Consider the following 27,286-nt stretch of genomic DNA (forward strand, 5'->3'; position numbering starts at 1 on the left):
AGCCGGTTTGAAAATTAAGAACTCACGGGTATCCCAGTTCCATGAAATTGTTCCATATTTGCTTCAAAAACATGATAACTCCCATCTGGAGGCAGAGGTCTATCAGACAGCCGCTAGGATGACACTGAAACAGAACGACACGGGCAATAATGATCCGACTTGGCTTAGTTGGTTTAAACATCCCCACCTTCAAATCACATAGCAAATTCTAAAGCCAGGTCACCCTACTTCAGTGCACAAAGGAAACTAAAAACAAGGAAGAAATAGTGCGTATGAGGATACTCGATATCGATAGGGAAGTTTTCAGTAATTATATTGGAATAGTGATCAAAATTGTAACTGCAAGAACAACAAACCTACCTTTTATTGAGCACTTACTATCTGTCAAGCCCTGTGCTAGGCATGATCACATTCAAAGAAAGCTCTGGAATACTATATATCTATTAACAACCAGGAGACAGAAAAGAATATTTAATTCTGTGACAAAATGCTCATGCTTTTTTAAAGTAAGCATTTTATCTCAGAATAATTTTAAATTTGTAGACAATTTGCAAGGATAGTACACAGAGTGCCCATGCACCCCTCCCCCAATTCTCTCCATGGCCCCTTACACGACCAAGGTACATTGTTAAAGCTAAGAAACCCACATTAGTATATTGCTATTAACTAAACTCCAGACTTTTTACTTAGATTTCATCAGCTCCAGGACCCAACCCAGGATACCGCTTAGCATTTATTTGTCATATCTCTCCCAGTCTCCTCTGGTCTAGACGGTTTCTCAGATTTTTCATATCCTTAACAGTTTTGAGTATTGCTGGACAAGCAACCTGTGGAAAATCCCCCAGTCTGGTGTTTGTGTGATGTTTTCACATGTTTGCCCTGGGGTTGCATGCTCTGGGCATGGAGGCAGATCACAGAAGTGAAGTGCCATTTTCATCATGTCCCGACAGGGCTACACAATATCCGTGTGACACCACTATCGTATTAGCCCACATCATGTGGTTAATATAGTGTGTGCCAGGTGTTTCTACTGTACAGTTACTCATTTTTCCCTTTCCCTATTCTTTTTCTTTAGAAGTGAGTCACTAAGTCTAGCGCACTCTCAAGATGAGGGGAAGATGTTAAGCTCTAGCTCCTGAAGAAAGAGTGTCTATATACAATATAATATATTTTTCAGTGCTAAAAGCATCCCACAAAATAGTTTGTCAGTATGAGCCCAATTTTGCGTTCTCTGTGCTCCTTTGCTTTTTCAGATGTTCAGTAAGAGCATTAGAAACCCACACAAAAATGTGATTACAGTGAAAATTGCAGTCAATGTGTTTTGCTTGAAAACCTTGCACTATAGAAGATCCTCGAGTAGAAAAGCGTGGGTCTTTTTCTTTGGAAATGGGTTCATGTCCTGCTTGTAAGGATGATGGTTTCTAAAGCTTTGATCTACAGTTTCTATTTCTGTCAAATCAGTACCAGTAGGACTTCAAAAGGAACAAATACTTAGGACACAAAGAGCCTGCTTTTCTGGTTCCAGCCCAGTAATTTAAAACTCCCTAGTTTGAGCCAGAGAGAGAGTTTGCCAGTGGTAATTTTCATTGTGTTTCAATTCTCTGTTCCAAGCATGCTCCTTCTTTCTAGGATGAATTTAAGATACCCCTGAACTCTGCCATATATATACCATAAGTGGGTTCAGTAGAATGTCTGAGGCAGAATAATTACTAAGCTACAGAGGCAGATCACAGATCACAGCATGCTGAAACTCTTCATTTTCACAGAGAGATTCAAAGAGGTAAATTAACTTGTCCAAGGTCATGCAATGCTAACTAGTGATGTGGGAATGAAAGTTTTGGTCTCCTGTACCCTAATCCCCTTGCTCTTTTCCATAATGCTAAGGATGAATTCTATTTACCAAAATGTGTCTGTTGCCTTAAAGGGCTGGTTTAGCAAACCATGTTATTATGTGGGAAGAGAAAAGAAAATCATCATAGAACCATGTGACTGGATCACTCTTCACAATGTTAGGCCAAAGTGGGGACGCTGGAGGACAGGCCATTTATAATTTTGTTAAATTTGAGCCTTTGATGCCTTTGTGACTTACAGGGCAGAGAAAAGGATACAACAGTTGCAGTGGGTCTGCCTCCTCACATAATGATTCCCTTGAGCTAAATCCTGTCCTTCAATACTCTAAAATTCATTTGGCAAAGAGTCTATATTTAGCATGCTTAAAAGGCATGGATGAATGTTCAGGAGACCCAGGCTTTCAGTCCCATTGCACCAGTCAAAATCCTGTGACCAGAGACAACCCAAAGCTGGGTGCCTTCACAAAGTTTTCCCATTTGCTCCTCATGAGAACCTGGTGAGATGGGTGTTGATGTCTCCATTTATAGATAATGAAGCTAAGTAGTGGACAGGACTATCAGACTCCAATACCCTTGTTCCTTTTACTTCACCTATTTTAGTATGTTTACTCTAAATCTAGTAACACGTGTGAGCCAGCAATCATTCAGCAACCTCGTGTCAGAATCAATGTCCATCAGGTTCGCCATTGTGCCTGTATGCTATCCCAATGGTGGCTGGAAAGCACAGTGATCAGAGCACAGACTCTTGAGCTAGACTACCTCAGTGAAACTGACATCAAACTGATGACTTCATCAATTTATAAGTCTGTTTCCATAACTGTAGGCAAATTATATAACTTCTCTAAGCTTCTGTTTCCTCATCTGTAAAATAATTATAATAACAGAATTTTTGTGAGGATTAAATGCATTAATGTATGTAGAATTCTTAGAAACAACTGCTGGAAAGTGCTGACATATAGTAAGAACTCATTATATATTAGCTATTATTAACATTTTTATATAGATTTACATATATGAGATATTATATAGCACAGTATGAGGGAAGCCCAGTTTAGCCAGCTTATGAATGTTCTAAATAAAATTGCAGTATTTTTTTCTTTATTTATAATGACTACCATTACTTATGCCAAGGATTTTACATGCATGATCCAATTTAATCCACCTACTGCAGTACTACTGAGATGGTTATTCTTATCACAATTTGCAAAAAAAATATTGAGACTTAGAGATATTAAGATCATGCATTTAGGTGGGGCAAAATTAGAATGTAGACTGTCAGACTCCAAAGAGAGAATATTTGTTATATATCATGGTTATATTCTTTTCTTCAAGACTGTTAACACCATCAAAGAAAAGAAAGGAACTTCTCCATTTGCACACCCCATGTTATCCAGCAGAGGCCTAGGTTAATATTGGTCAATAAATACTTGCTGTATGCTTGAATTCAGAGGGTCAATTCTTATTTTCCATCATGTCTACTTTTTATATCTACATGTCTAGGATTTCTAGGGTCTATCACAAACCCATATTTCTCATTTCACTGATTTTTTCAAACTGAATGGTCCTTTGTTGGAAAATATATCCACTATCTGCATCATACATACTGTGGGAAATGTCTAAGATGATTATGAAACATTTTTTCCTGACACTAGGATTATAATTATTTCCCTGGGACTTTCAAAGAAGAAGCATGAATTCCAATAATTTCCCAATTAAGAGTAAGAATACTCAATGAAACAAAATCATTGGTGCTGGCAGCCCCTAAAACGGCATTGACAGGCAGGTCGACTTGCTGTGACCGCTCTTGTTCCCCACACTACCCTTCCTAACTGCAGCTGAACACTCCTGGGAAAAAGCAAGCCGTGCTTTTTTTTACCCCAACTGTATAGATGCGCCTTTGAGAAGATACACTCATACTTCTGGGCTATGAAAGAAAACCACAAGTCTGATTGGAGGACTTCCCAGGGGCCTGGGATTACAGAAGGCCTTGGTCTGTCTTTGGCCAGTGGAAGGGTACCCAGGCAGCTGCAGAGACAGAGCACTGATGAATGCCAGCAACAATGGTAGAGTCCCTCCCACAGTCCAGGGGTTGTGCTTACTGTGTTATGCAAATCATCTCTTATCTGTTAATGGTTTTGCAACCTAAGTATTACTACCCCTGGTTTACAGATGAAAAGACAGATATTCAGAGAGGTTAAATTAAGGGCAAAGAAGGAATAAGCAGCAAGATTAATAGTTGAGCCCAGTTTTCTATGATATAAACCACATGTTCTTGGAGACTTTTAGGCTTTCTCCATGTATTCCAAACAACTTTTATAAGACTCTGGGGAGACAACATTAATAAGCAATCCCCTGAGTTTTGGGGGACTTTTGCCTAGAGGCTGGAAATGCCTCTATCCTCAGATTTCTCAGGTAATCTCTTTTAGCCTCTCTTTAAATTATGACCTCCTACTAATGCTGCCATGTGTTAAACTGGACTTTACATTAGAATAATTAAAACAATTTTGAACTAGACAAGTAAACAATCTGACAATGACACAGAGTCCAGAAATAGACACTATTTCAAGATGTAGGATGTAATAGATCTCACAATCTAATTTTGCTGAGTAAAAAATGTGTTATTTACTAAATATATGGCTGCCAAATGGGGGAAAAACTTGATTACTGCTTACACCAAAACAAACAAACAAACAAACAAAGACTCCCGATGGACTGAAAATATTAATATTTTTAAAAACAACATTAGTTAAAAATACAAGGGTAAGTTTTAGTTTCCTGAGTGGAGAACACATTTTTTGGCATGGCACAAATTCTCAAAACCATTAACAACAGCAATATTTTGATTAGAAAATGCTACAAAGTTTTGTAAAAAATGAAATATATAAAAACAAAATTTTAAATATGCAAGAAAATGGGAAACATAGCTGCAGCAAATTTGAAAGATTAGGGCCTGATTTCATTAGTTTATAAATTATGAAAACAGAAAAACAGTTTAATGAAAATGTACAGGAATAATATATACACACAGAAATATAAAATGTCAACAAAGATATGAAAAATATTTTCTAACTCACTTGTAATTAAAGGAACTGAAATCAAAATGAGATATCCTTTGGATTAATATGTTAGTATAAATTCAATTGTTTTTCTTGGCAGAAGTCTGAGGAAGTAGACTCATACACTACTGGTAGGGGCTGACATTTGGAAAGACAGTGACAATGCACAATATTCTTGCCCTGTGACACAGTGACACTATTCCTAGACATTTTGTTTCCATAACATATATATTATAAATCCATAAATAAATATAAGACTTTGAAGATATACATATATATTTATAAATTGGTATTTCAAGTAAGATTTCTTTTAGACTAAATTTTCCCTGCTTAAAAGGGAACTCCACATATTTGAAAGTTTGAAAACCCATGTGAAAGATAATAATTCCCCCCAAAAGAAAAGAAAAATTCCTGGAGCTAAATTTTTGGACTTTGTTAAAGGAAGAAATGGTTTTGGTAGAAAATTTAAAAGAGTGGAGGTCAGGATCTTGCAGTTTAACCTTTAAGTTTAATCTTCTTTCTGCAAAGACTTAGTTTCTTAATTTCTGAACCTATTGGAAGTCTTCTTTATCAGAAATATGCCTTCAGCACATCTGAAATCCCCTGTACCATCTTTTCTTTCTCTCTCTTCCCACCCTTTCTTCCTCCCACAGTCACTGGTCTGTATCCATGCCCATCCCCACACCCACCCTTACAGGATTACTTACTTCCTCCAGTCTCCACCGGTTAAAAAGTTTATTGTACTTTCCTGGGTGGCCTACAAATCTGTAAAAAGTAATTTTAATTCATTAGCATTCATATGGGGTTGGCTGAAGAACATTTACAAATGCATTACACCAAGTGCATGTGTGGGTAGACATCAGTGTTCACTGGTGCAACTTGTCCCCAAACGGTTGACGTAGGCCATGCTTACACATCAAAGGCCCTGACTTGAAAAGGAAAAATGACGTGTGAAGCCAATACCAATGGGCTGAGAAAGTACAGACAAACCAAGCGAACAAAATTTTCCACTTTCACTTGTGGAGTTTTAATGTCTTACTGGCCCGGTTAATGAATATTAATATAATGTGCCAAATTGTTCAAGGTGTTTCTAGCTTCTGTCTGTTTCCATGACACCGGCTGGAATGTTAAGCGTGTGGCAAACCAGAGCCAGTAGTTTGATTTGCCATATGTTGTGCTACCTCCACCAAGAGAAACCAATATAGACGGTAGAACTGTTTAACATGCTTCTTTTTCATATTTTGCAGCAAAGTTAGGGGAAAAAAATTACCATGATAGGTATAAGTGGTTACACAAAAATTATTTTCCTATTTAACAAAACCATTACCGATGACTGGAAAGTCATAATTCAAACCAGGTATGGCACATAGGTTTTATTTGTTTATGCCAACTTTAATTGAGAGTGGCAGCTACCAGCACTGTACTGAGAAGTGTTTTGATTTGAAAAAGCATGTGAAGATCGACTGGGGCAGTTTTCCCAGGCAGAGGACAAGACTTTGCCACCGTGTTAACAAACTGGCAGTGGGACAGTTGACATTCTTTTTCACTTTGCAAAGATAATACGTATTAAGTTGACTTACCTCCCCAAAAAGAAAGCAATATAGAAGATAGAACTGTTTAAATTGACAAACTGGAAGAGGAACATCTTTAGAGCAAAGCTGTTTTCCCATTCAGATTCTGTTCGAGGATATTCTAAAAGGGACAGAGGGTGTGTAAACACAGATGAGATGAATGACAAAAAATATGAATACAGAATCAAAATTCTCATGTTCAAATTCTGGTTCAGTCATTTACTAGTTCTATGAGGCACTCAGTGTCTCTGAGTTCTAATGTCTGCATCTGTAAAAATATAAAGGCGAACATCTGTTCCACAGAGTTGATGAAACGATTCAACGAGATAATCTTTAGACTTCTCCCACAACTACAAAAGTACAATGCTCGTTATTAATATATAAATATTTTCAGGATTCTCTCTGCTATTTTCATTTAGCGGTAACCATAAATAGTAGAACAATCTTTCACCCAAACTGGCTATACTTGATACAGGGACCGAAACTGTCCACAGAGTTCCACGAAGAAGGAGTATTTTGCATGCAGACTGAAGCGGAACGGTGAAGAGAAAAGAGGGCTGCATCACCACAAGTGCTCATCTCGACCTTACATCTAATTTTGCTGATAATCTTAGGCAGGTCTCTTCACATATTTTGCAATCAGTTTTATAATCTATCAAATGAATTTAGACAAGATGATTTTAAGAATTCTGTCAACTCTCACATCTTATGGTTCTGACTTTTTAAACAAAACGAAACAAAACAAAAACTGGCCAGGGGCTGCTCTGGTGCTTCCACAGCAATCCCTGGGCTAGGTTTTAACGTCCAAACGTGTTCACAGCCCATTTCTACCTTCTGATAACTTTAGGTCTTCGACTGCATCACTTACACTCTTGAGGTAAGGCTGCAGTATAGCAGAGACTTTTCCAGCTAAGGAGAGAGACTGGATGGAGATTGACAGCATGCACTGCAGCCCTATTCCCACTCAGTATCCAAATAAATGACAGAAAATAAATATGCACATCTAATATGTAGTCTAATGTAATTGAAATATTAAGAAAGGTAGAAAATAGATGAGATCTGACCCAAGGAAAAGATAGGTCAAAATGTATGTAAAAGCAAAAAAGCACAGAATAAAGAAGGAACAGGTCTTGGGGAACTCCAAGCCCAAAGCAGGTGGATGCCAGAAACAGGAGGGATCCGTAGGGCACCTAAAAGGGTCACTGGTTGATGGACACCACTGAGAGCAGTCAGGAGGGTCAACATTTCCCAAAAGGTTTTGATAGGTTGTGTTTTCACTACTGTTGCTTTTTAAATAATTGTAAATTAAGCACAAAACTTATTTAGAAATGAGAATGTGGATTTTTTAAAAATCCCATGTGTAAGATTGTTTTTGGTTCTCCATTTCTAATTTTATTGCATTATGGTCCACAAATGTGTCCTGTGTGATTTCTACTTTGGGACAAAAAAGGTACAACTCATTTGTGGCCAAATTACATGGATACATTTTGTCATTGTATCAGCTGTCTGAAAAGAATATTTGTTTTTCTGTTGAGCATAGAGTTTATATACATTTTAAAAGAATCTTGCTAGTTATGATGTTCAGATACTCCATATCCTGGCTTATATTTTGACTATGGATTTGTCACTGCATTTTTGTATTTCTATCATTTTTTGCTTTCTATATTTTGAAGATTTGTGAGGTGTATAAAAATCATGACTATTCTATAGACCTGGTATATCTTTTATTAGTATGAAGTATCTTTTTGTCTCCCTCAAATATATATTAAATTCTAATTTGCCTAATATTAACATGGTGACAACTGATTTTATTCACTGTTTGTTGGTATAGATGCTCTTATTCCTGAATTGTCCTTTGTTTGACAGAATAAAAACTCTTTTCATCAGTTGGCTTAATTTGTTTCTTGGAATCCAGGTTGATTTTTATAGTTAATTAATATTATAGATAAATCACAATTCATTTTTATAGATAATTTATTATTTGGAACAACTGACAACTATCCTGATGTAATCCTGAATAATCACAAAACTAAACTGAAAAAAATATTTTGGATCAAATATGATATATTTCTTCTCTAAAAAAACTCAAATGTGGCAGAACTGAAGCTTTGATTTGTGTATGTGTGTGTGTGTGTGGTCTTTGAAAATAAAATATTTGGACAAAAAAGAAATCAAAAAACAAAGTTAAAAATTATTTTAAATAAAACAGTGCGTGGCCTCTTCTAGAAAGTAAAACCTAATTTCTAATTTGAAGCACAAATTTGCAAGTCAAAAATTATACAGACTATAATGTCATACATTTATACAAAAATACATGCAATAATATATTATTTTAAACAAATATCAATATTTTTATTAATTCAAATTAACAGAGTTCATTCACTATTAGTTAATAGATATGAATCCGCAAACATTATGGTATGAGTTATAGGTGGAAAAATCAAACACCAAGTGAAAACTTTGTTTCTCCTGACACTTAGCACAGGTAACAGTTCTGATTCTTTCTTTTAATTATGCACCCTTCCCCAAATCACTTGCTTCCATCTTGGGTATAAAGTACCTTAAAAGTAAGTAAATATAAGAAATCAGAGCTAGAAGAAAGCTTTGAGACAATCTAGTTCAAGTGCTTTGTTACCCAACTGAAGAAAACTACAGCTCAGAGGTATTACAGAAAGATGCCAAAGGTCATTCCCATTAATGGAGCACCTGCCATGTGTCAGGCAGCCAGTCTACAACAGTAATGAAACAGGAACTATTTATCATTCTCATTTTACCAATGAGGAAACTGGGGCTCAAAAAAAAAAAAAAAAAGAGAGAGAGAGAGAGAGTGAGGAGGAGAAGGAGCAGAGAAAAGAGAAGAATGGAGAAAGAAAACTTGCTCAAGATCATGTAATTTCCAAGTGAAAGGATCACTTAGCAGCAGAGCATGAACTAGGGGCTAGTTCTTTCTTCGACACATGTTACTTTTGTTGTTACCTGTAATTGTAAATACATTGCAAGGGAAATAATGTATCATAATGGAGTGATATAGTTACTGCACCATAGTAGGTGGAGTCTGTCACATCTGAGTTTCAATGTTACTTATTTATCTTAATTATCTTGACTTTCTTATTTATAAACTAAGGATCCTACTGTCACAGAATTACAATGACAATGAAACAAAACAGTGAGTAAGAAGTGTTTAGGTTAGCACAGTGCCTGGGCTCTGGTGAGTTCTCAAACAATATAAGATCGCTGCTCAAACAGCTCTATAATAAAAATTCTGTTTCCCAAACTGGCGGACAAAAACTTAAGTTTGAAGGAAGAAAAAAAAAAGACATTTTCTGACATACAAGGTCTTGAGAAACTGACTTTCTAGGTAGCAAAATAAGAAAGTAACTCAAGGCAGAAGAAACATAGGATCCAAAAAGTAATTGAGAAAAAAAAAAAAAAAGTAAAAGGAGTTCCCACAGCGCTGGTGAGAGGAAGTGCAGGTGCAGCCGAGCAAAACCCAGAGGGCAAGCTACTGAGATTGGGGCAGACAGTGCATTCGGGAAGAACAACTCTAAGAAGAAAGTAAAATGAGCACAATACTTGGTGGTTTTGAACGTGCTCAGAATTCAGAGTTACGGCAAGAAGCTTGGGATAAATTAAAGAAAGTACGTGTAGACAATTAAGCAAAAAAAGTGCTCTTATTCGCTTCATGAAAATATAAAAGCTGTATAAGAAAGGAAGCAGTCACAGAACACACCACGCCTCAGATGTGAGAGCAGTTCTACAGATAGAACGATGTGAACCCTGACTGTTCATTTTGCTAAAACTGCTGATATAACTACTTTGGAAGGAGGAGAAATGACAGTCCGTGTATAACAGTCCGTGATGGAAGGGGAAGTGTGAGGGGACAGGACACTGCACGGAATAAAGACCTAAGTTCTTGTCTCTTAAGATGGGAAGGCAGTCGCTTCCCAAACCTGGAATATTCAAGAATGGCAGTAGTAGCATGCTGTTTAGAAAGAGGGTAGAAAATAACAAAAGAAATTGGTAAAACTGCTAAAAAGCAGTCCCCGGGGATACAGAAAAGAAGAATGGGTATTCTTTATAAATCTTTTAATACTCTTTTGCCTTTTAAATCGTGTACATGTAGTATAACACTGATAAAACTAAACACCAGGGGGGAAAACCCAAAGAACTGAAAAGGTAGGGGAAAAAAGCAATCTCAGGCAGGGAAAACTAGGCTGGCTACTTTCTAGTAAGAAGACTTGGTAACTCTATACATTGCCTCTCTATAGTATGCAATGTAGTCCAATTTCCTATGCCACTTCTTTTTATTAACAATTATGTAACTGAAGTTGATATTAAAAATGCTAAATTGCATAAAGCAACTACAGACTGATATTCCCATGCTATTCCCTTACAAGGAGTGAAGTGAAGGACTTACCTAAATTAGTCAGAAGGTAAGCAATCTTTTCATAAGCCTGTAGTAAGAGAAAACAAATACTGAATGTGATTTTCTTTTAGAAAAGGCTGTTATTTACAGTATTCAAAGAAACACCTAAAGTATATTCTACACAGTAGCTACATTTTTAATTAAGCAGAAGCCTGTTTTAAATCTCAGTATGTAGTGCTTTACGTATGCACATAAACATAAAATGTATGTAACAAAAATATGTTGCAAATATACGTGTGTGTGTGTATACACTTGATTTCTGCAATAAGAAGTCTTTTCTTGTATCTATGTTTATTTCCATTTAATAAATAAAAAAAAAAAAAGACAAAAAAAAAAAAAACAAACCCAAAGACATTCAACTAGTCAATGGCTAACCTGGAATTTGATAATCAAATTATATGTGCTTTTTACTAGAATAGAAGGCTAAATGGAAGTGTGACTTCTTTCCTATTGACAAAGAATTTTCCAAACTATGACACATAACAGTGGGTAAAACTGCATTCCTAAAAACAAAATTGGTTCAGTCATTATCTAGAACAAGCTTCATAGTCAAATCTGTTGAATCTATAAGTAAGTCACATGTATAATAGAGTTTTATAACATTTTTCATATTCTGCCACCTTCTCCCTGCCCCACCGTACTCTGTTCATCACTCATACAGACTCAAGGAAAGAAAACATATTTCACTATATTCCAAGTAAGCACAGTTAGAAATATATATTTACTATGGACAGAGGGTGGTATGTGTTTGTGGGTACAGGCATGTGCATGTGAATATGACTATATGACCCCAAAATTCAACAAAATATTCTTTAGATTATAAATCCCAAAAACCTTGCCTGTTGCCATGCAAAATCAAAAAGTAGGTATCTGGATACTTTAAAAGTTGCTCACCTTCCCTGACTGTTCTTTCAATAGAACTATTGTGATTATTCATCTTAGCCGTGATTCAACCCACCTTTTCCTGAGATCTAAAGTATTATCTTGAGACAGAAAGATTATACTGAGGACAATAGTCTCATTCTACCCCAGTGCGGTTTTTTTTAACTATACACACAAGTTATCATTTTCAAATTTTAGGGCCAGATTAGCTTGAATTCATGAGCACCCAAGTTATCTGGGCTTTGTTCTTTTCCATGCCCTATTTGTCAAGTAAGATGATTATAGAAAGGTCTCCTAAGAGTCTGATAAGATAGCCTTATCAATCAGCAAATACTACTTGAATGGTTACCATGCCTTGGGCACTAAATTAAGTGTCCTCATGGGGATTGAGAGAAAATTTTATTTAAATAACTGCCATTTAGAGTATTTGGCTGGTACCGGGCAGTGTTTTATATATACTATTATTTAAGTTTGCCCTTACAACAATATTATCAAATAGGTACTATGATGCCCATTTTACAGAATAGGAAACTAAGATTTAGAATGTTAAGTACCTAGCCTGAGATGATACTACTAAACAAGTAGCAAAGTCATATCACAGCTCTCTTGTACCATCTATGCTATGCCTTGTCAAATAAGCCATTTCAGATTTTTGTCTTAATACTTAGCACACAGACCTGTCTGCCAGCCCGGGATGGCAGTATTTATGGTTGATGCCCCAAGGGATTACAATACCCTCTGGAGGAATGTTATATGAGTCACAAAAGATGCTGTGCCAGCTCTGCAAATACTGCTTTTGGAAAGCTCTCTGGGGTATTTGAGAGCCTGCATCATCCAGGGCCCAAGTGCTGTAGCCGACTGGCACCCTCGCAAAGATGAGCTACGAAATCAGTCCATGCAGAGTGACTTGCTAACTCCCCCACAAAGTGTAGGAAGAAACCACAATTTAAATATAACCAACTGTATGGTATATGACAGCAATCAATCACGTGGACAGGGCAAATTGCGGGTGTGTGTGTGTGAGTTGGGATGGTTACGTAGTTGGGGGAGGAGATAATAAGGGGGTACAGGGTCAATTGTTCTGGACCCTGCATCATATCGATGTGGTGTATGTATACACAACATATATATGCACACACATCATTGTATGTATATATGTAATATATGTGTCTATAAAATATATATAAATCAAATAAATTTTAAAAAATATATGAAGTACCATGTTGGAGAACCTATGCTTTTAAACATCATTCACTTGGGCATTCAATAAGCTGACAATCTCTTAATCAAATATATTGGGTTAAAAATGTTTATTAGGAATTTCTAATAGGCTGGGGGGACCAAATCCCAGTGAGCCAAACATCATCTCCACTTTCATGGAACTTAAATTCCAGTGCTCAGAGACATGTGACAAATGTGTAACTGGCCAGGAGATGAAAAGCACTAAGAGAAAAAACGGCCGGTAGGTGGAGAGAGCGTAGTGGAGACACAGAGTGCTATCTAGGGTGGTGGTCGGGGAAGCCTGTCCAAGAGGGCGGCATTTGAGCAGGAGCTGTGTGACCCAAGGGAGCCCGGGAGGGATGGGGCCAAGTATCTGGGAGACACAGAAACAGGAAGCGCAAAGGCCTGAGCCTGCCATGGGCCCTGTGTGTTTCGCGAAGAACAAGGAAGTTGGGGGGACAGGGGTGGAGGTAGTAGAGGAACAAGGTACCAAGAGATGAGTCCGAGAGATTGCAGAGGAAAACACTTTTTCAGAACCTGGTAATAGGCCCTGGTAAGGACTGTAGAATTCATTCTGAGATGGGAAGCCGTCATCTCCCCACTAACGCTTTGCTTGGGGGTGTTATGCAGAAATCAGCTGGGGAAAAATTAAAATGGCAAAGGCCAAGGAAGGGCAAGGTTGTTGTGAAGAGGCAAATTAAGGAGTTCTACACGTGTTTTAATGTTCTTCATCTCTGAGTCAGAGGCTCACAATCTAATTCACTGTAAAAAAGGAGCTCCAAACAGACTTGCAGAAGCAAAAAGAGACTCCACTTTTCCAGTAATCTTCCGTTTTGAATTTCTAGGAATTGTGGACACACATATGAACAAACTAAACAAATGCATTAAAAAAAAAAGGCAACCCTCTTATTAGATGAGTCATTTGGTATTGCTTCCTTTTCAGGTTAAGCTATGTAGTCCAACACTTTGATCCACCCTATTCTATAATAACCTATTTGAATTGTAACTACCAGTGTGAATCAGGTGTTAGGGAAAGTTAGGTACATTTTTAGGTCTTTGAGGATCAGGCCCATGAAAGAAACATAGAAATGGATGCTCTGGACTCTAAGATGGAAGTGGACAATGTGGAAGAGTCCAGAACCAGCATGGAGAACTTACATTTTCTGTCAGTTATGGTGTGCTCTATGTGGTACATGGATCTTAAAAGGAGAGGAAGAATACCAAAAGGAGCTTATTCTTTTATTGACAATGCCGAAATGGTTTAAATGGCTTAATTCAGTAATTTCAAACTACGAGAGTATTTCTGCTGTCATGTTTCTGTTTTTTCTTAAACGTTACACATTAATCATGAAACTAGACAGCTGTCATGCAACCAATTCTTAAATTAATTAAGGTTTGATTGTCAAGCAACAAGAATATATGTTTTTTAAATAATTGTACATTTAAAATTTTTATTAGTATCTTTTTGGAGATATTTCCTGGTGATAGTCACCATGCTATTTATGGCACCTCCAGTAGCATAATATCTTCAGAGGCAGCAAAATAAAGAAGGGATTTGTAAAGGGCAACTCCTGGCTTCAAATTCTACCTTTCTAATTTTTTAGCTATTTGTCTGGTAAAAGATGTTAAAGATAATAACCTGAAGTTTCAGTTATTGTCAAATTATTTGCAATTTAATTCAAAGATATGATTTCTGATCTTGGCTATGTATCAAAATTACCTTAGATCCGTTAAATCAGTGATTTCCAAACGCTGTTTTGGGGTCTGACTGTATCAAAATCACTTGGTGAGAATTACGGAAATATTTTGTTTTAAATACAGCCTCTGTAGTCCCACAAAGAAGATTCTGAATGGGACTCAAGGATCTGTAGTTTTTCAAAAGTGTTTCAGGTGGTTTGATGCATAATAAAAACAGGAGACAATCTTTAAGCTACTTTTACGATCTGTAAAATGGAACTGTCATCAACTTTTTATTATCATGACCCATATTTTGCTCCCAAATTGAATATTTATTTAGGAATGCCACAACCCACCTGTTTTAAAAGCTTAGAGAATGTATCTTCTTTGATTATTTGAATGAAAATAACAAGGGCAGAAAACTTAGAAGACACTGAAAACAAAACTCCAGTAACAAAAATAATTTTGAGCACATATAGTATTCAAAATGTGAGGCTGTCTTTAGAATAAAATATTTAAAATATATTCAAGTAATATATTCTAAATACATTTTAGGCAATAGGCAAAGATCTGAGGATACAAAAATGAGGAAGCTTAAGCCCCTACTCACGAGGAGTTTACACCCTGACAGTGGGAGAGAAGACATGTCCCAAGCACTGTAACAGAAGAGTACTCTCCAGAGGGATTGCTTAATTCTACCAGGAGAATCTGATAAGGAGGCAGGATATGTCCAAGCACTTTGTGAGAAAAAAAACCACACACACAAAGAAGAGATTATTTAATTTCACATACGGGGTTGTGAAATACTTTATGAAGGAAGTGACCCTTAACTGGAATTGTCAAAGATGAAGAGATAGTCTCCAAGAAGACAAAAAGGAAAAAAACGGCCAATAAAGGAAGCACGGTGAACCAAGAGGCAGGGGTATGAAAAGAGCAGAATGCCAGGGAGCAAGCACAGGTGGTTCTGCAGGCTGGAGCCCAGGGTATGAACACGAGGGAGCAAGAAATCCAACTCAGATATGGAGAGAGGGGAAAACTGGCTTTAGACAAGGGAGTCCATCCCGTGCCATTTATATCAGAGGCAGTGGGAACCTGTTACGCAGTTTCCAGTACAAAATAAAATGATCAAATCTGTAATTTAGAAAGACCCCTGCATCAGTAATAGTGTGAAAGGGAGACGGGAAGAGTTGAGAATAGAGAGGAAGACTAACCAGTTAGAAGGCTGCAGCAAGGGTCCACACTCGGAAGGACAAGCAGCTGAACTAAGGAAGTAGGAGTGAGGAAGGTGAGCAGGGGAAAGATGAGTGCGGTTATGGGCACGAAATTCACAACGGTCACTGCTGAGATGAAAGAGACAAAGCAACGCACGACTTAACGGCTTCTGGTTCTGCATGTTAAACATTAAAAGCTCCTGACTTTAAAATACTGTTTGACTGAGTTGAACTATTTTGCCATGCTTTCAATTCATAATTTCATGCATATGGCTTATAGCGTATTAGATTAATGGGCTATTTGACTGAGTCCAAATCCCTCATTTGGGAGACTGACAGTCAAGCTGTTAAGAAACACACAGTACTTTTGTATGAGCTGTATATTTAGGGTTAGGCCTGAAAATAACACAGGGTAGCATATGGTCTTCTAGGTGAATCTTTTTGGTGGTATAATTTCTTTAAACACTGATATTTTGGTATTAATGATATTAATCTGTCCTTATTTGATTAAGCCCTTATATTAATCCTATGTGTTCAGGTGAGTCAGAAGGATTGCTTAATAATCTGTGAAGTGCTTTTGCATCCTGAGTAAGAAGGGAATTCATAAATTCAGAAGGGCTTTTTTTTTTTTAAACCCGGATTGAATCTGAGAAATATAACATTCTTTTCACATTTGTTGAGTTGGTTGTGTAGTTCACTTTCTTTATGCTAAATCCATTTACAAATCTTCTCCTGAGTTAGTTGCAAGGGCAAAGGAGAAATGGTCTAATCCACTTCCAACAATTCCTGGATTTTTAAGCCAAAATGCCCAGTGAGTAGAAACACACATTTAGAAAAAGAAAAGTCAGCTCTGTCTTCTCCTGGGAAATGTGGCTGCTTGCTTCACAGCTGTAGGCACTTACAGGGGTTCTCGTATTTAATTAAGTAGAGTTAGTGGGATTTTAAGGGTCTCAAAAGATGGTTTTTACGATGAAAACAGTACTATCCTCACCTGTCTACAGAGGTGTTTGTTTTCTGTCAAGTGCAAGTCTTTTGAAGAAAGACTACATTAAGCTTCATCAAACATACAGCCTTAGTGAGAAGTTGTATCTGAACCTTATGACAGAGAGAAGTGCACATACGAGGGTCAACTGTGATTCTAGGGAAGGGGTGGTTACTGAGCACAGGGATTGGAGGTGAGGCAGAATCAGAGCTTAAGGGACTGGGGATTAAAAAGCAACTGGAATAATATAAAAATGGAGCCTGGTACACCAACGGAAACGGCAGCCAAATTTCACTTTTTGCAATTTTAGTGATAAAGAATCCTTTTGTAGGGAAAATGGGAGTAAAGGTTCCTATTTCGTTCAAGTGCAGTTCCAATCATAAAAAGCTCCTCAGCTTAACTGAAACAATAATTATTCCACTGGGTAGGACTTAAGGATTGAACCGTGGATCTGGAAGTTCTGTTCCCAGAGCTGTCATGCTTGCTTTCCCAAGCAAAAATTAATTAGCCACATTTGGCTGCTTCATTGTCTTTGTCTGCAAAATATTTTCCATCTTCAAAAATATTAGGCCAGTTCATTAAATCACTCAAGATGTTTTTGAAGATCAGTAGGTCTTTGGAACAAATTGTCATATAAACACAGGAACACAGGGTACTCTTTTGAAGGCAATAATAATTGATGGGGGAGGTGGGGATTAATAGACATGAAACCATTAACATTGATTGTCCCCAATGGGTACAATGCGTTTATGTTAGGAAGGGAGAAGAGTGGCATTTTGGATTGAGAAAAGTGACTTTTACTCAATATTTTAAATATGTTTATATTGTCATAAATTTTACAATAACTGCCAATTTCATAATTCAAAGCTTAAAAAATGAACTTTGAAAGGAAGAAAATAAAATTAAGACATAAAAATGAATAAGTAAGACTACTGAAAAATCAGCACAGTGGTATGATTTTTGCATGAACTATGTAAACATTTCAAATATTCTTCTATTTTAGATATAGATTTGATTAAAAGACATAATATGACAACTTATATGTGATTCTCTTTCTCTCCACAGACAGCTGTGAGTGTTTAAACATTTATGGGTAGTAGGTAACATTTAAAGGAAAAAAAGTAAAAATTTATATACAAATGCAGATGTGATCTGAAGAATTTAGAAAAACCAAAGAAAAGATCATCAGCATTTCTGTATCTTGGACTGGAGGGAGATAAATAATCAAACATTACTGAAAGAGAAAAATGGGGAGGAATAAAGAAAATGTTGGTATTTTGCAAGAAAGGCGGTGAAAGTATAGACAGACTTATAAAGAGAAATAAACTTTAAAAAATTGAAGACAAGCAAACAGGAAGAAGGTTAACATTTATTGAACACCTTATATTCACTAGAGGCAGACCTTATTTCATTTTTCAATACCTCTATGTCTTTGTTTTATCACCCTCATTTGAAAGATCAGGAGATTCAAGTTCAAAGATGTCATGCAGAATGGTCAGGAAGTCACAAGCCAAACAGCAAATCTCGGCTTTGCCCAGCTTTGCCTATGTTCAAAGTCCACTGCTTTTTATCAGGACACCAAGTTGAGGAACTGACAATACAAACAGAGGAAGGCCTGGGCAGTGTTCAGAGGGGCAGGGGAGAGAGGGAGCATAAATGAGGGCAGAAGGAACCAAGTGTGTGTGTGTGTGTGTGTGAGAGAGAGAGAGAGAGCGCAAGTGAGCGAGCTGGGATGTACTCAGCCACTGATAAACATTTCCTTTACTTCGTGAAAGACAAAATTTTAAAAATGACTTAAAGTTGTTACCTAGGTGGCTTTATGGATAAATCATACATAAAGTAAAAATAAAGTACATTTCAATGCTGATATGTTTCAAAATTTTTATCATGGTAGAATGTTTTAAAAGTAAAGGTTATTTTTTTTTTCTGATTATAAATCAAAACCAACATATTGAGATAAATACCTGAATGAACAGGAAAAAAATCAAGTATTATCCCACTCCTGAGCTATAACCATTATTCACATTTTACTGACACTCTTTGCAGTTTCAGAATGCATATGTGTTCCAATGGGAATAAAGTGAATTTGTATACCCTTCTTATGCAACTGTATGTTGTGTGCTTAAATAATATTAAAATTTAAAGTTCAACCAACCCACTAAGGATAAGAAATGAAATCAATTTAAGATCAGACTAGCTGATTGCTAATGCTCCTTAGAAATAAATGCATCAACTGTTAGCCTCCTTTCCCTTAGATAATGGGGTCAACCACAGTAAACTCTGTCTGCTGGAAAAGTATCATAATATACTGGTTTCAACAGAAACAAGTTCTTTCACTATCTGCCAGAAGAGTTAATTTAAAAACCATAAATATAAAAATCTACAATGTCCACGCTGTGAATGGCTCCTCCTTCAACGTGGTGACTTTGCACAATGCACACCCTGTACTACCTTACATAGGCTACCATACGAGCCTCTCAATCCCAGCACTGTATTTTTTCTATGTTTACTGTTTACTTTAACTTAGGTGTCAAAAGCATAAAGTAAAATATTGTATGGCTTATTTGGAGATACAGTAAAAAATATTCTCCTTCTACAAATTAAACCAAACCTGAAGAAAGTGGATTCCAGTAAAAAATACTAACTAATGTTCTTGTATTAAAATTTACCCTTTTCTGACTAAAATTTACCCTATTCACTGTTTTCTTAGCAATCTCCCTGATTATTTTAAGGTTAAATAGCAAATGGTCCTAGTCCCCTCCTGACTAACCATGTCACATCAGTGTTAATCCATCTTTGGAATCAAATGCATATTACTTGTTTCTGACATCAATCTCATTACTTGTGTATTGTCAGCACTCTACATAGATGATCTCGTCATGTAACTGTGCCAGCAGTAGCACTTACTACCTATATGCATCCTTTGGGGCAAGTCATCTAAGCTGTCTGAACTTCAGTTTCCTCACTTACATAATGGAGAGAATATTGACCTTGTGGTGTTGTTGGAAGAATTAAAAGAAAGATATTATTCTAACTGTGCCAATTGGTGCCTCCTGACTTCTCAGAAAACAGGACCCCAACCATAAGCCTTGCTAAAGAGGTAAACCTAGGCATAATGCTGCCCTTTCAGCCAAGGGCTGGTTCACAAGTCAACTGGTATACATGATGCTGAACCAACTAGATGCTCTGAGAAATCATCACATTGAAACACCGGACGATCTAAGTTAAATAAGCTACAGAAACTGACCAGCATGGTCATGAAGGTAGAGCCAAAGAAGATAACAAAAGCATAGCGATGCCACAGCCCACTGGGCCCTGAGAGAAACAGAGGTCATGGTTAGGCAGGTAGTCTCTTCTTGATAGAACAAAGCAGATATGCAAACAGAATCATTTAAAAAATGATAGAAATAAGAGAGAGAAAGAGAGAAAGAGAGAAAGAAAGAGGAAAGAGAAGGGAAGAAAAGGAAAGAAAAGGGAAAAGGAGGAAGGGGAAGGAAGGTAGGAAGAAGAAAAAAAAGCTTAGTCCCAGAGAAACAAAAATGGAGTAGCTGCCTGTTTTCTATTTCACATGAGGCCTTGGCAATAACAAGGCTTCACTTCTAAACAGATTTTCCTGTATCTTTCCAATAAATTCTCTGTGGTTGAGTTTGTTAGAATAGTTTTGTAGTCTAAACAATCCCTTAGCTGAATGAAAAGAGCATAGCACCATTTCCAGCACACATGAGACACTCAATGAGTGGAAGTTATCACCAAACAAGACTAAAAACTCAAAAAAAAAGGAAGACAATACAACTATCAATGATTTTACTTTTGAAGACTCCATCATGTAAACCACATAGAAGAAATGTTTTCTGTTAAACCAAATTGTCATTACCAGAATTGATGCTTGGCCTTATTTTGGCTTCCTATAAATCTAATTCAAGTATAAAGGAAACATAGATCCCTCCCCTGCCCACTCCATTTTTACCTATTAAAAAATTGTAAACACTTACCAGATTCAGAGCCATAATGATTACAAAATTGATACAGACTGCAGCAGCGGACGTTGCAAACTGCCAGTGTTGTTTGATGAAATTCCACTTGAATGATGCAAACTGTTCCATGACAACCAGGCGATACACCACGACCGCAAACACTGCAGTGATCACCAAAGAAATCTACAGTATGGGAGACCAGAGGAGACGTCCATACTTGGCATCATTAACAAAACAAAAGCAACACCATAGATCCAATACACTGCCCCCTCAAGAGCTAGAGAAATTTACTTTTCCAAGAAAGGATACATCCGTTTAATTTTTTCCTTTAAGGAACTAAGTTACATCAGAGTCAAATAGTGTAAGATTTCAGTTGTTTGAGTGTGTTTTGCTATTCAAATTTCCACTTTCCAATGAATGCTTGGTTTTAAAATAGATTAGCTCATATAATTTTCATTTTCTCTTAGATGATCTCTATCTCTCCCAAAGAGTGTTTTATTTAAGGGTATGCACAAACTCCCTCTGTAATTACTCCATTACCTTTTGTTTTCATAGTATATATGTATTACCAAGGTATTGAATAGGATACAGTTTCTTACAACCTCAGGGTCACAAAATGAGTTGGTATCCTAAAACTTCCTTCTAAACCTGGAATCCCACAACATTCTGAAATTGATGGTTATACTTTACCATGAAGAATATTCCTGAGATGGAAACAAGAAGACGAGTGACTTTGTCTGAAGAAGGCTGATGTGGCTCAGGTTTTCCACTGATGGGGTTCACTCTTTCCATCTTGTAATACTTTGCTTCAAACTGGGGGCGAAGTGTTTCCTATGAGACAAACTAAAGTTACTTCAGTATCAAATCATAAATTTAAAAAAATCATCTAATAGTTAATATAAAATTCCCAAAATTTGGCCTACTTTTATATCAAGACTTGAGAAACAAGTCTTAAAAAACAATGATGCAAGTTGTCTTCCAAATAAACCCTAAAGTATATTTTAATTAGCACAATTTTCCACTAATGCAATTTAAGGGAACATCATAGAAGTGCTTTGAAAAAAATCACGTTTCATCACTGACTTCTATTATCTTCATAAAATAAGAATCCTGTTAGTTAAAAATGTCAAGGGAAAACTGAATGGTGTTCAGCTATTTCCAGCTTGGACGTTAAGAACAGTGAATGACTTTTCTCTACCATGTTTTATTCCAGTTTCCTAGTCTCCTGGTTTCCTAACATCTTACCTCCTCCTCTTCCCATTCAATAAGGTCCCAAGTATAGGTCAGTGTGCTTCTTCTCCTTTTCCAAAATTCCAAGAAGACTGTGGCTATAAATTACAATAACATTATTATTATTACAAATCTTTACCCAACCACATCACATTCTGTCATTATTGCCTTTCTTCTTTGGAATTATGCATTTATATCATACTATTAAATAATTAAAATTAACTAAATTTGTATTAAATTTATACAGGTGGAATTTTTTCACCTTATCGTCTCCTCCCTATCTCTGTACACTGCCAATAGAATGCACTCCCGAAGGGGAGTGATTTTTTTTTTTTAAATTGGAATAAATTAAGTGGAGACTTTCATTAGCCTATCAAAGTGAAACCACAAAAGAAGGTCAGTATTACTGAGTTAAATATTTATTGTCTTTTTGGACTTGTACATGTATATTCAAAATTTTCTAAAATATCCCAATAAAGCCTTCTCCAGGAAAGAAAATTAAGACCAAATGCTACTTGGGGGGGTGGGTATAGCTCAGTGCTAAGCATGCACCAAGTCCTGGGTTCAATCCCCAGTACCTCCATTAAAAAATAAAAATTAAAAAAAAAGACCAGATGTTACTCTTCCAGGACCCAGAGAAGAAGGGGGAGTGGAAGAGGGAAGAAAAGAGCAAGGTTATTTTGGTAGAAGGAGAGGAAAACAGAGACTGGAGGAGACATTCTTGGGTTGCATAGTCTAGGTGGACTCAGCATGGTTGACACAGACTCAATGGAAAAAGTAAAGGGATGCCTGAAACATTATCTGGATTTTCTGGGTAAACAATTAAGAGAAAGAGTGTGTCCTTTCTGGTAAGTAGGTTTCACCTTGCAGCATTCAAGACTTTATGGGCATAACCAAGAGCTCACACATGCATCCTTAAAGATCTGTGGTACCCGTTCCTTCATCCAAACGTCCTTCCATTTATCGACCTGTTGTCCTCCTATTTGGGGCAAGATATTCTAACCTCAGGGGTTTCCTTAACTAGTAGAGGGAGACAGTCTTCTAAACAGAGTTAATTTACATAGTAATCAGAGTTATAATAAGGAAAAATTAAAGTGCAAGCAGAGAAACACAGTGCTTTTTGGAGGGAAAAAATGCAAGCAATGGATGAAGTGAAGGAGTGAGGTCTTCCTCCCTGTCTGCTTTCATTCTCTTCTGGACTTCAATGCAAAGGAATGACAGGAGAAGATGGTTCTAAGGTTTTGTTCTGTTTTTGTTTATAATTAAAAATCAGCCCCGGAGTTGGTTAGAAAAAATTACAACTCATAATTACATTATCTTACATTTTATCACACTTTAGAATTACAAAGCACTTTTGCACATACAGTTTAATTTTAATTGTCACTTTTATAACTTGCACAATTAGATATGGCAGGTATTATTATCACCGAATTTTGGAAACAAAGGTGCAGATTGTGGCCAAGATCACATGGCCAGTAAAAGGCAGAGCCAGGACTGAAACTCTTGCTAGTTACTCTGCACCCACATTGGCTGGAAGATGTGGTCCTCGGGTTCTTGTTCTTGTGTGTGTGTGTGTGTGTGTGTGTGTGTGTGTGTGTGTGTGTATTTGTTTGTTTTTCCAGGTCTACTATAAGCACTGCTATGTACTGATTTTCTGTAAAGTTCTAAAAGAGTAGGTATGGCTAAAAGAAACAATGCAGCTGAACTCCACTGACAACAAGACAAGAGAGGTTCTCCAAATACTGGGTTTGCTTTTTAAAAATTAGGCCACAATCACTGTTACTAACAGGGAAACCCAGAACTGGGGTTAGTGGGATACAGAGGAAGTAAACTGAAGGAGAGACACAGAAAAAGGATGTATTAAAAAGGAAAACTGAAGATTAAAAAAAGCACTGTGTTAAGTAAGGAGGTATAACATGCAGTGATTATAAGCCTGAGACTTAAAGTCTTACTATAATACATGACACAGAGAATGCACAATAAAATTCTAATTACCACTGATCTCAGTCAAGGTTTAAAGTTTAAATGTTATATTCTCTTCTTAATTTACTTTCTCAGCATAAACTTGGGTTAGAAGTATCTCCCAGAAATTCTAAGAAATAAAAGTAATCTTGATTTTGTGAGTCTGAAAAATGGATTTCGTGTAATTTTAACTTTCACAAATTTTCATAATTTTTTAATTTAAATTTTAACAATGAACTAGCCTTTGTGTTAAAAATTCATTCTCAGTTTGAGATATTTTCATTTTATTCACTGATTATTTATTTAAACTCTCAAGCGAATCCATAGTCTCAATTTTAAAAATTGTTAACTAGAAAGAGGGTGTTCGGAGTAACCTATCGGTATGCCAAACATCGAGAAAGAAGGAAACTGTTGTTTACTAATCCCTATTAAAGTTAATAAGAGCACAATAAATCATAAAAACAACTTTGAAAATAGAACAGTGGTTGATTCTGCCAGTGAGGTGACTGGTGGATGACACAAGGGAAATTTTGAGGTGATGAAATACTCTAAATTTTAATGGGAGCGATGGTGATACAAGTTTACATACTTTTCAAAAGTGATCAAAATATACATATACAGGGTGTAGACAGATAAATCAGACATATTGCAGTTATCCATACACAACACCCAAAAGAATATACAGCGAAGTGTGAACAGTAATTGTCAGGGAAAGAGGATTAGAAAACACTTTCACATTCTACAAAGCATGCATGGTACAAGCTGTATGTGTGGCTTATGTTCTCTTTACCATTCCCAGTGGAAAGTTTATCAGCACTTCTCCTTGGTCCTGTGAAGCTGGGCTGGAGATGGAGCTGGAGGATAAGAGGCCCTCAGTGGGGGAGGGCATCTTGTTACCGTGGATGCCAGGTTTCACATGCATCGTGGAGGGAGAAGAGAATTTTGGAAAAGCCGAAGACGATGCCCCTAATTCTGTTCCTTAGTGACGATGTCTTGTATTTATTTTTTCATTCCTACCTCTCTGACTATAATGACAAACTTTTTTCAATTTTACAAAAATTTCAAAGACGCACATTGTACTTCCATTTCCTCATGCCTATTTCCAAAGGTTTCCTGTGTGATCAAAGTCAATGGCATAGAGTAACAGAATCATAGGGTCAAGCATGTAAAAGAGATTAGATTCTATGTGTCATTTGTTCCAAGTTACTTATTTTAAATTTGTAGAAAACAAAGCCCAGAGTGGTTGACATGTATCAATGATCTTGTCCAGAAATCTGCCAAAGCATCTACAACACTTTATTACACTTTTTGCTTTTCCTGCTTCTCCTTCACTTCTAAGGTAAGTTTCTTGAGGGCCTTTTTTTTTTTTTTTTCTTAGCATTTTTAGTGCTTAGCACTCTGAAAATGTCCAATAAATGTTTGTCAGATTGAATTACTGAACAGAATTCAGGGATTCTGACTCTAACTCCTGGTCGTGTTATTTGCATTATTCCAAATTATGCTCCATGGAATTTCACTAAAGACAAAAGAAGAAAGAGTCACTCACCAGAGAAGCCCCTTCGTGTGTGTGTGTGTGTGTGTGTGTGTGGACAATCACATTCAATTTCACTTTGAAAAACAATTTTTATTTAAGAAGTTTTTAAAACACTTCACTACACTACTTCAGGGCAGGGCAGTGACTAATGAGAGGGGAGCAGAGGCAAGAGGTCAATTCCAAACACAAATGGAGTTAAACATGTCTGAATGGAGACCAGAAATGAATTCCAAGTATTGTTTTCATCGGAGGAGATAAAGAAAGTCTTCTCAAAAGAAGACCAGCTCAAACAAGAGTTTATCAGAGCAAGCAGTCTGTCATGGCCAATTTGGACAACACCCAAGCACTACTAAAGACGCCTCTATTCCCCAGATTCTTTTTTCAGCAACATCTGCCAGCACAATGTGCTCTCCCCACACATTACTGCAATGTCCCTGTACATGAGGCAGAAACAGAAACCTCACTAAACAGGTTCTACAATTAATAGAAGAGCCATGAGCATGGAACATTTAAAATTTTCCTGCCTTTGGACAGTTACTGGGATTTTTTTGGCTAACACCTTACAGAAATGCAGTTAATGAAGTTCGCTGCATGAGTATTGAGTAAACTAATCGATATAAAAAGCCTATAAATACGTGAAGTGGCAGATTTTAAATATTTGGGCTGAACTGTACTTGACAGAGCCACAAGTGGGTAGTTGTGGAACTGGTTAGTCAAGACCTGTTTGTCTTGCTAAATTTCCTCTTTGTCTAAGGACATGGCTTCTCTTCAACATTACTTTCTCCAACTTTACTTCCAATTTCCCTCCCCCTTTTCTCCCTCTATAACAACACTGTGTAAGAAACAAAAGAACAAATACCTAGGTTCTAAGAACCTGGGGAGACCAGTATTTGAACTATAAACACTGAAAATCTTCACCAATTTCTAAAATCAGACTTGTTTATTTTTCCCCCTAGGAAATTTCATTTAGGAATAAGAAGCTACACGTAAGTAACATCATGCTATATTAAAATACAACTCTCACCATGGTCTTGATCAGAGCAGACTCTTAACTTTGATATAAAGTATCCCCTAATACCGACTTTTCCTGTCACTCAGTACAGTATTGACATTTGTATATTAAATATTTTAGTAGCATTTGTTCATATTGAAATGGATACTCTCAGATGAATGGCTAAAAATTGGAGGTGTCTACACAAGTAACTTGTCAGATTTTTCCTTTTTTTAAAAATAAATGTAATGCTTTTAAAGTACAGAATTAACTTTTCTCAGACCCTTTCCTCATCAGAAAGATGATTCACTTATTTGATACACTTTCTTTCCTTAACTCTGTTGAACATTTTCTGATTACAAATGTACCACCAACAAAAATAACCAGAACAGCCCTTGCTTGCTTCTGAAATACAGTGTCTACAAGTGCCTGCCATATATTAGGTTTTCCATAAACATATGCTGAATGAGTGAATTAAACTGTAAAGCAGAAAACAGAAGTCACCTACAATCCCACCATCAATTACTATTGCAATTTTGGTAATTCCACCCAAAGTGTTTTTCTTCAGCAGCACATTTAGGACTGATACGTTGCTGTTATTTAGAGACACGGTCATACTGGTGGTTCATTTATGACAGATAAAAGAACAAACTCATAACTGAACCCTCTAAAGACCTCACCTTCCTCACAGGCTGGCCCTCCCTCCCCAGGAAAACTTC

General features: G+C 36.8%; 1 protein-coding gene across 7 annotated transcripts in view; it reads right to left on the reverse strand.

Annotated features, from left to right (window-relative positions):
- Positions 1-27,286, reverse strand: part of ANO3 (anoctamin 3) — a 360,413-nt gene that overhangs the window by 24,206 nt on the left and 308,921 nt on the right. For all 7 annotated transcript variants that reach the window (XM_031459864.2, XM_064492497.1, XM_064492496.1 and 4 more), the window contains 7 exons: positions 22,096-22,178; positions 21,541-21,681; positions 20,869-21,033; positions 10,895-10,931; positions 6,487-6,598; positions 5,614-5,671; positions 27-124 (listed from right to left, as the gene is read on the reverse strand). In XM_031459864.2, coding sequence (XP_031315724.2) covers positions 27-124; positions 5,614-5,671; positions 6,487-6,598; positions 10,895-10,931; positions 20,869-21,033; positions 21,541-21,681; positions 22,096-22,178 — 694 coding nt within the window. The remainder of the gene's footprint in view (positions 1-26; positions 125-5,613; positions 5,672-6,486; positions 6,599-10,894; positions 10,932-20,868; positions 21,034-21,540; positions 21,682-22,095; positions 22,179-27,286) is intronic.

This window comes from Camelus dromedarius, chromosome 12 (assembly GCF_036321535.1).
Source record: "Camelus dromedarius isolate mCamDro1 chromosome 12, mCamDro1.pat, whole genome shotgun sequence".
Classification (NCBI taxonomy): domain Eukaryota; kingdom Metazoa; phylum Chordata; class Mammalia; order Artiodactyla; family Camelidae; genus Camelus; species Camelus dromedarius.